The sequence below is a fragment of the Phocoena phocoena genome, chromosome 16 (assembly GCF_963924675.1).
Source record: "Phocoena phocoena chromosome 16, mPhoPho1.1, whole genome shotgun sequence".
Lineage (NCBI taxonomy): Eukaryota > Metazoa > Chordata > Mammalia > Artiodactyla > Phocoenidae > Phocoena > Phocoena phocoena.
The window spans coordinates 79676007-79690314 of record NC_089234.1 but is presented as its reverse complement, the minus strand read 5'-3'; the positions used below and the strand labels follow the sequence as shown (position 1 = coordinate 79690314).

Below are 14308 nucleotides of genomic sequence, written 5' to 3'. Positions count from 1 at the left end.
GTCTTTGAAAGTGCGCAACTTGAAGGTTCGTACGTAGGGGACTTACTGTAACCTTCCTGTATACCAGCAGTAGCCAATTAGAAAAGGTGACAGGAAGAAAAGGATTTCATTCATGATCACAGTAAAACTATAAAATACCTAGAGACAAGTCCATAAAGGATTACAAATCTCCAAAAAAATGATAAACTATTATGGAAAGACATTCAAAAAACTGAATGATTACGAAGATACACCATATTATTGACTGATGTCCGTTCTTTCCCCAAATTAACCTGTGAATTTAATATATTCTAAATCAAATTCCAAATGAGGTTTATTTTATAAGGTATGAGTCTAAATTTCACCTGAGGAAAAAATGAGGAGTAGCAGGCCCACCATAAAAACAAGTGCACCTTGAAATACGGTACAGGACGGCTCAGGGAAGTGAATCAGTCCCAGATAATCAAATCTTTCCCTAGACTAGCAAGAGTATCGTTCCCAGATTTATCTCATCACTATGTTTGCAACAAGCAGAGCCGACTTGGAGTATGAGAAGCTGTTTGAAACAAACAAACAAAAAATCCCATCAAAACAAGGCTGACCAAAGCAGCTGCTAGGAAAAAATAAATAAAACAGACCAAGTTAGATACAGCTGGATCAGGAAAATTGGAACAAGTAACACAAAGAACAAGATCGAAGAAATCTGAAAATATGTTGTACGGGAATGGAAAGAGTGAAATCGTTGAAGCATTTGTTTGCAATTTGTAAAGAAAACTTGAAATTTATTTAAAAAAAACAAAAAAACTTCCCATTGATCCAACAAAAGATTATGTGCTTGGATGCTGTGAATATCTGAAGACTCATTTTGTGATGTGGAGTCCAGAATCTTCTGAGGCCCTTCTCAAAGAGTATTCCCTATGTACAGAATTATAGGGGGCTGTTTTACAAAGCCCACAAAGGAGGCTTCTGCTAGACTTTCAATCATCAAATTCAGTCCCAGATGACCACAGAGGGAACTGCCTGGGTCTAGTATGAGGCTGAGTCAGGTAGGAGGGAAGAGAGGGGCTAGAAGCAGGTCAGCTTCTCCCCAGAGTATTTCCTAGAACACAGATCAACACAATACTTTAATTGGTGAGCATTTCTCATCTATGAGGAAAATCATAAAGTTCTGGGATGTGGGTGTTGAAAGGCTAGCTGTCACGAATTCCAACCACCTTGGTTCTCACCTTTTCCTCTTAGTGACTCAAGGCTATAGCCTCCAGAGAGGGATGGAGGGACTGCCAACCACACCACGTCACCCCTTACCAATGCACACACGTCACGGAGGACGCCTGTCCGTGGCTCGCCAACAGGAATGACTCAGAGCCATCCCCTGCAGGAAGGGCATTCGGAAACACCCTTGACAAGTCTCCCTGGACTTGTTCACCCAAAGGGCAGGCACTGTGACGGCTGTTAAACAAGCACACATGTGGCTTTTGCCCTTAAGCAGCCTGTCATCCCACCTAATAACCCCCAAACACACTCAAGTAGGGTATCAGAAGGACCGCTTTGCAGAGCTCTTTCTTTTTCAGCTCCCTGGGTCTGTATGATTCTCGGCCTTGGTTGCACGCTGATGCACCCGGGGAGCCATAAAAAAGTCCCGATGTGTGGTCCACCCGCAGGGGTCGTGATGTGATCGCTCTGTCCTGGGCTAAGGCCTGGGCATCGGGATATGTACAAGCCCCTCGGGAGATTTTCACGTGCACCAATCAAGAGGCCTCTGACGGACAGGCAGAATCTAGAACATCTGGTCCACAGGGCTAACTACCAAAGGGGCAGCGTGTGAAACGGCCACCAGCCGGGGCTATGAGCAGGTGACCGATGAAATTCACAAGGGCGGTTCCCTGGAGAAGGAGGAGGTCGGGGCAAAGAGCACAGCTTCATCTGCGATGCCAGTTCAGGGGCTTGTGTGTGAAGGCAAGACCTCAGGGACCGAGGGTGAAGGAGGGTGAAAGGGGCCAGGAGAGGGTTTAAAGCTAAACACAAAATTGTTTTGTTCTTTAAGAAGAGAAACTTGTAGAAAGAGAGTTTGAAAAAAACAGGAGAAGCAGTATCCAGTCATCAAAGCCCCACAGGGTCAGGGCGGGGCAGGGGCTGGAGTTAAAGCACAGAAGTGACAATTTTCTTTGTGAAGAAAAACGGGGGAAGGGAACTAACGGTTTTTTGAGCATTAATTCCGCCAAATACCAGGCTAGGCGCTTTGCATGCATGATTTCATTTAATCTTCCCAGAAAATTTGCAAGGAACCTTGTAACACAGAACAACGCCCTATACCCAGAATTCTGGGGTTTTGACTGTTCTGTATTACGGCTGTTTCTACATCTAATTCTCCAGATCACCGTGGTTAAAAAGTCTTCTCAGGGGCCCAACGTGATTTATTAGGGAGAGAACACTCTGGAAGAAGTAGGAGCAGTCTAACTTTAAAATAAAGAAAACGATGGACAAAAATCCGTCCAACATATAAAATGCCAACTGGTGTCTGTGACAACTGTTTCCCCAGGTACCTGATGGCCATGTTGTGAGCCGCAGTCCCCAGAGCTCTCCTGCCCAGGATGCAGAGCGCGAACGACAAGGTCACCAGAGGAGAGTCCTCGTCACTGTCCAGGTGCTTCGAGGGCTGGAAGAACAAGGATGTTAATTCAGCTTTCACGTGGGTTCCAGACCAACAGACAACTAGAAATGCAGAGGTTTTCCCTGTGTCACCCACGGTGGTCACCCGGGCCCCATTAAAGTGACCTGACAGATGGGAAACTCTGCTTCCTGAGTTTCTCTTGAGGTTGGACGTGGAAAAAGAATTTAAATGGGGGGCTTCCCTGGTGGCGCAGTGGTTGAGAGTCCGTCTGCCGATGCAGGGGACACGGGTTCGTGCCCCGGTCCGGGAAGATCCCACATGCCGCGGAGCGGCTGGGCCCGTGAGCCATGGCCGCTGAGCCTGCGTGTCCGGAGCCTGTGCTCCGCAACGGGAGAGGCCACAGCTGTGAGAGGCCCGCGTACCGCAAAAAAAAAAAAAAAAAAGAAAAATTTAAATGTGGAAACTACCTTAGGAAAGTAAAGGGACTAACATGAGGCTGGCTGGCCTGTTTCCCTGGAATTGTGCATATGGCACCTCGAGGTCAGGAAGATGGTGAGAGCTTGCAGTCAAATGAACCACCACCTGACCCTGTGCAACGCCCACCTTAACCCTGTTCAGTGCCCACCTTAACCCTGTGCAACGCCCATCTTAACCCTATTCAACGCCCACCTGAACCCTATTCAACGCCCACTTTAACCCTGTCCAATGCCCACCTTAACCCTGTCCAACGCCCACCTTAACCGTGTCCAATGCAGGGCACAGGCACACCAGCAGGGAGAGAAGAAGTATGGGAATCAAGTGCAAATGAGGGTTTTCTGTTGCCTCAACAACAAGAAGCCCACTGAGCTGACCATAACTCCAGCAATTAAATGAAGGGGGTCATCCATAGCTTAAAAAGAGGGGCGTGGGGAGATGCAGAAGGAATTTAAACTTAAAGTCTCTTTTGCAAGAAAAGAGAAATAATTTCATTTTTATGAGCCAGCTGAGCAAAGAGGAGTGCCACCATTGTGGGGATAGCCAGGAAAATCAGTAGGTTCTTTGACTATTTCAGCCACCAGGAGAGGCTCGGCGTGGGTTAGGATCTCAGCACACATTCTTCTGGCTGCATCTGGAGGAAGCAGACTCTGCCACCTACTCTTCCTCCCACCTGTTTTCCATCACTCATGCAAAGGTCAAGGACCTGGGCTAGTGTCGTAATTTGGTTTACCCTCTACAGGTCACACAACACACTTCATCAGCTGCCGAGAAGGCCATTTCAACTTGGATCTACCATTTCCTTCAAAGACACATTGCGAGAAGCTTTCCAAATCCTGAGAAGCAGACATGACCGACCCCCTCCACTTGCCTACCTCCCCTTTCTCCTCCTTGTCTGCTTCCTTGTCTTCCTTTTCTAAGATGTCAGTGTCCTTGGTTTCATTTCTAAGAGGCTGCTTTCATCTCCAGAGGTGTCCTCAGCACGTAACGATGCGTGCGCACCCACACACACACAAACCTACGGGAGTAGCTTGGACTGTCTGATTGCTAAACAGAATGTGCTGGTCCACGATTCACGTTCAGCAAATCCTCTGCATTTCAGCACAGATATACTCTGTACAGAAATCTCAAAAAGTAACTCTAAACACAGAATTGTCCAGGGTTTTAAAACCGTGAAGGAGGCTTAACACTGCACTGACTCTGAACACAGTAAAGAGGAAAACGTACCTTCAAGGCCCCTTCACTGGAGACGTGGTATGTGAATTCTTCCATTTCATTTTGCTTAATTGTTAAACAAACACTTATCCAAATACTAGTGTCCTGGGACTTCCCTGGTGGCGCAGTGGTTAAGAATCTGCCTGCCAATGCAGGCAACATGGGTTCGAGCCCTGGTCCAGGAAGATCCCACATGTCGCGGAACAACTAAGCCCGTGCACCACAACTACTGAGCCTGCACTCTAGAGCCCGTGTGCCACAACTAGTGAGCCTGCGCGCCACAACTACTGAAGCCTGCGCACCTAGAACCCATGCTCCACAAGAGAGGCCACTGCAATGAGAAGCGTGCGCACTGCAACAAAGAGTAGCCCCCACTCGCCAAAACTAGAGAAAGCCCACACGCAGCAACGAAGACCCAATACAGCCAAAAATAAATCAAATAAATTTATATATATTAAAAAAAGCAAATACTAGTATCCTTCCTTGCCTCTATTTCATTATAGTCTATAGTATAAGAAAGAGATTATTAGAGAAATGCAAATCAAACCTACAATGAGGTACCACCTCACAGCAGTCAGAATGGGCATCATCAGAAAATCTACAAACAACAAATGCTGGAGAGGGTGTGGAGAAAAGGCGACCCTCTTGCACTGTTGGTGGGAATGTGAATTGATACAGCCACTATGGAGAACAGTATGGAGGTTCCTTAAAGAACTAAAAATAGAACTACCATATGACCCAGCAATCCCACTACTGGGCATATACCCAGAGAAAACCATAATTCAAAAAGACACATGCACCCCAGTGTTCATTGCAGCACTATTTACAATAGCCAGGACATGGAAGCAACCTAAATGCCTATTGACAGACGAATGGATAAAGAAGATGTGGCACATATATACAATGGAATATTACTCAGCCATAAAAAGGAACGAAATTGGGTCATTTGTAGAGACGTGGATGAATCTAGAGACTGTCATACACAGAGAAGTAAGTCAGAAAGAGAAAAACAAATATCGTATATTAACGCATATATGTGGAATCTAGAAAAATGGTACAGATGAACCCGTTTGCATGGCAGAAATTGAGACACAGATGTAGAGAACAAACGTATGGATACCAAGGGGGGAAAGCGGCAGGGGGAGGTGGTGGGATGAACTGGGAAACTGGGATTAACATGTATGCACTAATATGTATAAAATGGATAACTAATAAGAACCTGCTGTGTAAAAAATAAATTAAATTTTAAAAAAAGAAAAGAGAGAGATGGTCTTTACAAGGCTCCTTGCTTTTTAAACTTACACCGAACTCTTCAGCCCCGCCTCCCCTACCTACCGCTTGCCTCTTCCGTGCACAGTACTGAATCCACTCCAGATACACGTTGCAGTAGCTGGCTCGAGTGATCCCCTGGAGACACGGGACATAGTCGTCATCGATGTTCATGTTGAACATTGCAAGGTCACGCTCAATGTAATGCCACTTGGCAAAGGGCTGCAGGGACTTGAGAAGGGATTCGTTTTTGATCCAGGAAAACAGTTTGGGGGATGTCACCATATAGTATATTATACTCTGCCAAGAGAAAGCAAGATTTTGAGCCCTTATAGCCATTCCAAAGCCAGAAAGACTTTTTCAACTATATTTCATAAAGTAAATCAACATCACGGAGGTATGAGACATGAGATCCCCACAGGCGGTATCATTTGCTTTTCCTGCTAGACATTTTTTTTTTTTTTTTTTTTTTGCGGTATGCGGGCCTCTCACTGTTGTGGCCCGTCCCGTTGCGGAGCACAGGCTCCGGACGCGCAGGCTCAGTGGCCATGGCTCACGGGCCCAGCCGCTCCGCGGCACGTGGGATCCTCCCGGACCGGGGCACGAACCCATGTCCCCTGCATCGGCAGGCGGACTCCTAACCATTGTGCCACCAGGGAAGCCCCCTGCTAGATTTAATGCACAGAACCCACTGGAGATGTTTTAAAATGTTCTCTCTTGAGAGTCAGTGGAGGGAAGAGGGACGTGAGAAGAGGAGAATGCTAGCAGAAAGTACCAGATCAGAATCTCCTTGGTGAGAAAGAATGACAGCCAGCGCCATCCTTTCTGAGAGATGCATACAAAAGCATCATGGTTTCTTTAGGCTTCCTGGAGGCCAGGCTGGGCTGACGCTGCTTGGACAGATCAGGGCACGTCCTCCTCCAGGGCCTCAGACAAAGTGTGTGTCATGAGCTAAAGCAACAAGGTACTTATGGAAAGTACTTATGATGTAAAATTGTTCACACATACACACACACACACACACACACACACACACACACACACGTATACATAATCCTGGGTACCCAGACAGTGGACATCTGTGATGTCTTCAAAAATAACCCATGTGTCCTCCTTCATCAGACATTCCACTTATGAATCCAACTGGGGAAAACGCCACCTTCAGGCTTTATGATTCTGAGCTACAGATTTATTGAAAGCCATCTTATAGTTTTCGAATGAGTTCATCCTTCAAGAAGGCTAGCATCCAGCCTGGAGAAGTAAACACGTGACAGAGAAAAAGAAAAATCCAAGTCTGCTGTGGACACATCAGGAACAGACAGTAGCATCTACGGACAAGTCCCTTGCCACCCCACTCCACTCGCGTTATCACTGGAAAAGGGAAGTGGCTGGTGCCACCGGGGCTGAGGTGGGTCCGGGAACACAGCTTGCATCCTGTATGCAAACCGAGAGTGACGGGAGGGGCAGGGGCGGCGTTTGATGCAAAGAAGGCAGTGGCTCGTGCTCCCGTAGAATCCAACCCTTCTGTGATTATAAAAGGCATTCTGGCCAGGCGAGAAGACAGAAAGTAATGCACACGGGATGAACGTGAGCAGGGCTTCGGCAACGGCGGTGAGTGGGCAGAGGGGCCCTTTGCTAGGCAGCATCCCCCAGCTCCCCTTCTCTTCCTCCCTTTAGCTGGGATGGGAAATCCAGAGCACCGAGGTCAGAGGTTGCCGAGGTGCCTGATTTCAGGTTACTGCAGGAGTCTGAATGCTGAGCGGACAGACACAAGCGGTCTCTGGATTTGGGCAAAACCACGGCAAATGCCTGACTCAGCCTCTCTCTGCTGTTAGGACCGAGCGCAGCCTGCACGTTGGAGAAGGCTCATCTGTGGCTCGTGGTGTGTGGTCTTCCTTCTTTGGGGCATAATCTCTGTTAGGCTCCATCATCCACCTGACCCCCAAGCGGGGGGGCGGAAGCATGAAGTCCGCAGACAGCAAGCAAAATTCAGTAGTTCACATGTTTCCCCAACCTCTGCAGCTTTGCGTCCAAGCAGCACTGCTGGCCTTAGGAAACCCCTTCAGGGGAGGGAGGGAGGGAGAGAAGGAGGGAAGGAAAGAGGAAACAAGGAAGAGGCCAGGGGAAGCTGAAAGCAGAGGGGCAAAAGACAGAGGCGCTAATCACGGCCACCCTTCATCACTGTTTTGAGGTTTAAAATGAGATCATGCATATGAAGCACTTAGCACCTGGCCTGGCACATGGGACGTGTGCAAAAATCATAATCATCATCCTATCTTTGGCATCTATGACTTACGTACCCCGCAAGCTTGAGGCCCAGGGCGGGCAGCAGTAGCAGAGCTCAGGAGAGGTTTCGAGCAGGGGCTTCAGAAAAGAGGAGACAGCTGAATCTCCCATGGTCACCAGAGTGCACATCTAATATTCAAATACGTAAATCAAGACTCTGGAGGGTGTTCTATTTTCTACCAGCGGGCGGGGTAACTTAAAGCTTCTATGAGGTAGACGGTCTAAGTGCTCGGTCCAAAGTCACGAGCCAGAGAGGAAACGTGACCGCGATCAAAGGCACGGCTTCTCAGCTGACAATTACAAAAGCAAGACGGAAATCCGGTCTGTCTAAACACCTGGCTCGAGCAAACATCTGGTCGAGTTTTTCCTCGATATGTCCTAATCACGTGTACCAGACAGAAATAACAAACAAAAATGTAAAGCTGAGCGTTAACCTTTTCACTCGTTTCTAGGGGAGGAATGAAAATAACCCCTCCGCCGACGAAATCAGAATAGTTAACAAGGACTTTGAATCCCAGAGGCTCGAACTCCCTCCTCTACTTCTGGCAAATTCTTGCAGCGTTGGCTTCGGAGTGGAACGCTTGGCTTTCCCTCGGAGTCAGTACCAACTCCTCTCACTGGGAGGAAACAGAACCACTCCAACTGGCTGCAAACCGTACCCCATTTCCCCTTTATTTAGGCAGCAATTCTGTCAGTGAACGGTGTGAAATCCTTCAGAATCTGTCAGGAGGAAACGGATCTCACACTAAGTCAAACTGCTAAGTCAGGATGGTGACACTAACTGACTGCATGGAACCTGATCCGTGTTGAAAGCAGGGCCTCTTCTGAATTAATTCACCGTATCTGGCTCCTCTAGCAGGGATCCTCCTGGCCTCTCACTTTCATCGTAGATCAGCATATTCTCCCAGACAGCAGCGCATTCTAAGAGGGGGACCTGGCAGGCAGACCCACATCCTCGGGTACTTTCCACCGTATCCTGCAGGGCAGGTGATAAGCGTATCTCCTTTCTAAGAGCTGTGCAGAAACAATGGTGGCTGGGAAAGCAGGCCCTCACAGAAAGCTGATTTCTTGACGGCTAGAGGGTTTTAATCACTAATGAATGGAGGAGAGATGAACGAGGCACCAGGGAAAACCTCCAGTCGTCAGAAAGGAAATGATTTCAAATATATTCCTAGAGGGTGGGGAGAACTGACCCAGTTTATTACGAGATTTTTTAAAAAAATCCTTTTGTGCAAAGGAATTATTCCAAGCTTTTCTTTCTGTCCAATAAAAAGAATAAAAAGAATGAAACCAAACCCCTGAAACTTGTAGCAGTTCAGGGCTACAAAGGCAGTTTCGTTCACTGAGTAGCCTAGGCCAAAGAAGAAACAAAAATTTTTTTATTGGAGTATAATTGCTTTACAATGTTGCATTAGTTTCTGCTGTACAACGAAGTGAATCAGCTGTATGTACACATATATCCCTTCCCTCCCACCACCCCGATCCCACCTATCTAGGTCTTCACAGAGCACCGAGATATAGCTCCCTGTGCTATACAGTGGACTGACATATATTCATTTGGTTTTACCTTAAAGTGCTGTTTTTTCTGTCATCATAGGCACTCAGCACTCCTGAAATTTCCTTGAACTAACTGTACCAGGGAGATGAGTAGACTTTCTGAGCTGCCGGTCCCCGAAGGGTAGGAAGGCACTGAGCGTGATGTTTACAGAAAGTCTCGTGTGAACAGGCCTTACTGGTGCTGATGTGAATTACCAGGAGGTACCATGAGATCTGTCTGCCCCCAAATCTCAGCCTCTCCTGAGCACTGATTCTGTTTCCATTGAGCACAAATGTCTATAGTAGTCCCCAAGCCTAGTTGCATATCAAATCACCTAGGGAACTTAGTTCAAAATATAGGTGTTCGGGGCACTCCCCAGGTGCAGAGAATGGGAATTTCTGGGTAGGACGTGGCAATCTGTAATGATCTGGCTGGCTGGGGGATCCTGATGCCGCAGGTCTGTCCCCTGGCTCCTGTGAATCATCCGATGGGTCACAAACCATCGCCCTGTGCGCCTCTCCTGCATGCCCGCCCCCCCCCGCCAAGCTCTCACGTCGGCATCACTGCCCGCTCGTAGAAAACAAGGTCAATGGACAGTCTTCCCACAAGCCCACTGTCTCCCGGCGGATTCTGGGGGCCTCCCTCAGCCCTCCACTACTCACACGTTATCCTGGGTTTGTTTATCAGATTGCAAACTGTCATTTTAGAAAACGTATAGGGAATCAGGAGGCATGTTGCCAGGAGTTAGCATTACCGAGTCCAAGCTCACTCTGCTCGCCACACGACAGGCCAATAAATCGGGAGACGAGGTGCTGAGGCAGGGAATACGACTTCATTCGGAAAGCTGACAGACTGAGAAGATGGCAGACTAAAGTCTCGAAAGAACCATCTTATCGGGGTCTGGATGCCAGTTTCTTTTATAGCACAGAGAGGGGGAGGGGGTGAGGAAGTAAAGTAAAAAGGCCATAAGTTTTGCAAATATCCCCTGGAATGGCCAGCCTCGGGCAGGGGGTGTGTTAATTTCTTCTTTCTTGCAGCCATGCACAGGTGGACAGGGGCCGGATGTTGCCCTGAACAAAGGCACTTTGGTTTAATATCTAGGCAGAGGGGCAGGGTTCCCTGAGGCGGGCCATTATGTATAGACAGGATCCTTTTACTGAACCAAAGCAGCGGAAAGCAAAGGTTAAAGTAACAGAAACAGATCCAACATGGAGTCCGATTTAGCTATTCCCTGTAACATTAGGAGAGGAGGACTGTGAAGAGAGAGTGAGAGACATCAAAAGGCAGGTCCTGGCATGGAGCACCCCCAGGCTTCTGGAAAAGCCAAGCAGGTGGACCCAGAGGGGGCACCTCAGCTCTTCGTTCTCCCCTCTCACCCACTCGGCGACCTGCTGGCCCCATCATGTGAGGCCTGTCTGTCCACACGTCTGGCCCATGGAAGAGCCGTCTACGGGGAGCTCCAGATTCACAGGGACGTGGCTCAATCTTGAACTCCATCCTCACCACTAACGCCTGGAGCAGATCCTGCAGACTCTTGCCTACACTGGGATCTCGTCCGTCCAGACTGGATGGTTCAGATTCTGCATTACCTGGAACCTTCGTCCATCTAAAAACTACGGGCACCTCCACAGGTAAGTCATCACACTCAGGTCTGGGGACCCACAGAGGGAGCAGCGAGTTGCCAGAAGGGAAAGAGAAAAGGTTTCAGAGGACGGGGAGGCACATGGCAGCCTGGACCCCAGGGAGGATGTGAGGGGGAGCTGCCCTGGGAGCTCAGGTTGAAAGAGCAGCGCAGGAAGAGGGGGCTGGGATGCAGCCAGGCATGCGTAGGAAAGGGTGGGGAGTGGAAAGCCCAACAGAGATAGCAGCAGAGGGCTCTGGCGGCACACAGACAGCCTTGTCCTGTTCTTCCAGGCTTTCTTATCGATGGCTGTTCAGCACTTGCTTGTGTTTTTGGTGTTTTCACGAGAGGAGCTAAGCTCAAGGTCCTTCTCCTCCGCCATCTTGAATTGCCCCTTCTGTTCTGCCCTGTTCTTCAGGCACCAAGGAGACATGTGGCTCCGGGGCTCATCCATCTGGCCCATCTAGACTGCTGTCCCCAGCTGCCACCTCGGAGTAAGCTCCCAGCCCTGGCACGGCTGCTGTCGGCCCCTGGATCTAGCCCCCCTGCAATGACCCCATCCTGTTGCCACCTAGAACTAAAGCGGGTCCTCAAGGGACCCTCTCCTTTGGGAGGGAGGCACCAGAGAGAGCTGGTTGCCATTTAACATTTGTTCTCCCCTTTTTCCATGACACACAGTTTCTGTCTCGGTTCATGGCTGCCCAGAATACCCTTTCTAGATCCCCCTCGAAGCTGGCATATGACAATCTCTTCTGGCCAATGGGACACAGCTACAGTATACTGTGGTACCTTTCAGGAACCTCCTTTTCTTTAAGAAAAAAGAAAAAATCTATTATTTATTTAGGCTGCGCCGGGTCTTAGTTGCGGCATGCAGGATTTTCATTGCTGCGTGCGGGCTCTTAGTTGCGGCATGCATGCGGGATCTAGTTCCCTGACCAGGGATCGAACCGGGGCCCCCTGCATTGGGAGTGCAGACTCTTAACCACTGGACCACCAGGGAAGTCCCTCAGGAAACTTCTTAAGGAATAGCTTGTGCATGCCCTTGGCCTTCACTTTCTGTGTCCCTCTCTCCATCCATTTAAGCCTTAAGATGGGGGAGACACTAAAAATGGTGGAGCTGGGAGCTGGAAGGGACCTTGATCCCTGAGGACTTGGAGAAGAGCTTCTTTTACGTGTGAGAGGAACACACTTCCTGCGTGCGTGTGCCACTGGCATTTCACGGCCCACTGCCAAGTCAATACCAGCTGATAGACCCAACTTCCCAAGAGTTGACTCTATGAAAAACTTCTTGGGTCTCAGATATAACGGCCAAGGGAACAAACATGGAGTGGTGCAACAAAAGATCACAACTTCCTGGTTCACTTCCCAAATCTTCCCCAATTTGTGTGAGGTCAGGCAAACATTTATCATTTTGTGTGAGGTCTGGATGTAAAGTTTTGCATCCCTCTAGCACACACGAAGGTGGTGAGCACGAACTCCTCAAGCTGTTTTAAATATTCTGCTATAGAACATCTCTGTCGCACCAACATCTCTTGCTGCAACAACCTTGGGGTGGAATCATTAGGAGTTCTTTAACCTTCTGATTTTCATCGTCTGAATTCTACTTCCTGAACAATTTAGCAGCTATTGCTGCAGACGCTGGGGCTCCCCCCAGGAGTTATTTCCAATTTCTAAACATGCTCCTTTTTCGTTGATGGAAATTCCTGAAATTTCAGGCGCCCGTGTTACCTTTCCATTTTGTTCTTTCCTTATTTCTGCTGGACCACTTGTCTCAGCCTCAGCTGGCAGAGAGTTTGGGGTCTCAGGTGGATGAGCTTCTTCCTTGTGAACGGCATTAAAATGTGGACCCCTCTGAGGACCACCGAGGGCTTTCACCATGCAAAGTAGTCCCTCAGAATAGGCGCCAGCACAGACACCCTCAGCCACAGACACCCTCGCCCGTCCCGTCCCCCTCAGAAAACACTTTCGCCCCTATTATCATGCTGCATCCTTGGTCAAGTCTCACGTAAGTCTCCTCTAGGAGACTTATTCAAAACCAGCGCATGTTCTGAGGCTGAATACAGGTTGAGCAGAGGTAGGTACCGAGCAACTGAAAAAATGTACTAGTCCCCGTACGAGTAAGTAAGAAAAGGCTGTCATAGCTAATCCTGATTGGATCATTTAACTCTACTTTTGCATTTTTATCACGAGCTTAAAAAATTAACTCTGGTTCTAAAAGGTAAAAATTTGCAGAGCCTCTAAATTGACCCTTATAACTTGTAAATATTGAGGTCTGGTCATATTTCCAGGATGTTTCCATTTGTCAACCAACTCATGTGGTGTTAAAAGTGGAGAAGAAGGTCCGGGCAAGAAAAGAGACTACCTCTTCGTGCCCAGGCTTAGGATAGGACTTGGGGCATGCATGTCAGGCCAACCCAAAGCCCTCGAGGCTTTTTCACGAAACCGGTGGCTCTGAAACCTAGCTAAGCCTCTGATGCACAAGCTCTGGAGAAGCTTCCTAAGCTCTTTACAAAGCTTTCCAGGAGCCTCTGGAGCCAGCCCAGCATCATTACTCAGACAAGGGTCTGGGACCCGGAGCGATACCTTGATGTAGTATCGGATGAGGATCCTTCGGAGGTCAAAAACCTGCAGCATGGTGGCCGCGTTGTTGTCCATGATGCTGTAGCCCTCCAGGATGTACTGCGCTCGCGTGATCTCCCAGGTGAGCCAGCGGAGGTTAAAGGCGGCATTGCAGGACAACAGGTGGAGCAGGTGACCTGGTTTGCAGCAGCAGCAACCTCTGTCATCCTCATCACCCTCTGTGATGGCTTCCACCTCCCTCTGCTGGCAGTAGGTTCCTGGCAGAGTAACAAACACGATGGCAGTTGTAAAGAGGTCGTAGGATAATCTTCGTTTCGAATGGATTTTCCCCTTGCCCTTATTGAGGGAAAGATGCTGAAGAGAGCTTAGAAATCAGGAGATTTGTGTAGTTCTTAGTTCAAACAAGTACCCCCAAATAAGTCACCGATCTTACAATCATTAATGCTTTTTTCTTTTGCTTTTTTTGTTTTGGCCACGCGGCATGTGGGATCTTAGTTCCTGGACCAGGGTTCCAACCCACGCCCCCCTGCACTGGAAGCACAGAGTCTTAACCACTGGACTGCCAGGGAAGTCCCATAATCATTAATTCTTTTATTCATCCATATCCCTTCTGATTCTCATCTCCTCCTGGTTTTTTTTTGTGTTAGAAGAGACACATTCTCATGGTGGTCGTGGACGAGAATGGCCAAAATGCAGGATGGTTATATCCTTGAGTTCCCCTTTCCAGAAACCTGCA

The 14308-nt window shown here is 48.5% G+C and overlaps 1 protein-coding gene across 1 annotated transcript in view; it reads right to left on the bottom strand.

The window, feature by feature from the left end:
* The window catches only part of PCNX2 (pecanex 2), a 274609-nt gene that overhangs the window by 19790 nt on the left and 240511 nt on the right, over nucleotides 1-14308 (bottom strand). The window contains exons 26-28 of the mRNA XM_065894194.1: nucleotides 13576-13829; nucleotides 5615-5848; nucleotides 2523-2635 (exon numbers count right to left, since the gene is read on the bottom strand). Of these exons, the coding sequence (XP_065750266.1) occupies nucleotides 2523-2635; nucleotides 5615-5848; nucleotides 13576-13829 (601 nt within the window). The remainder of the gene's footprint in view (nucleotides 1-2522; nucleotides 2636-5614; nucleotides 5849-13575; nucleotides 13830-14308) is intronic.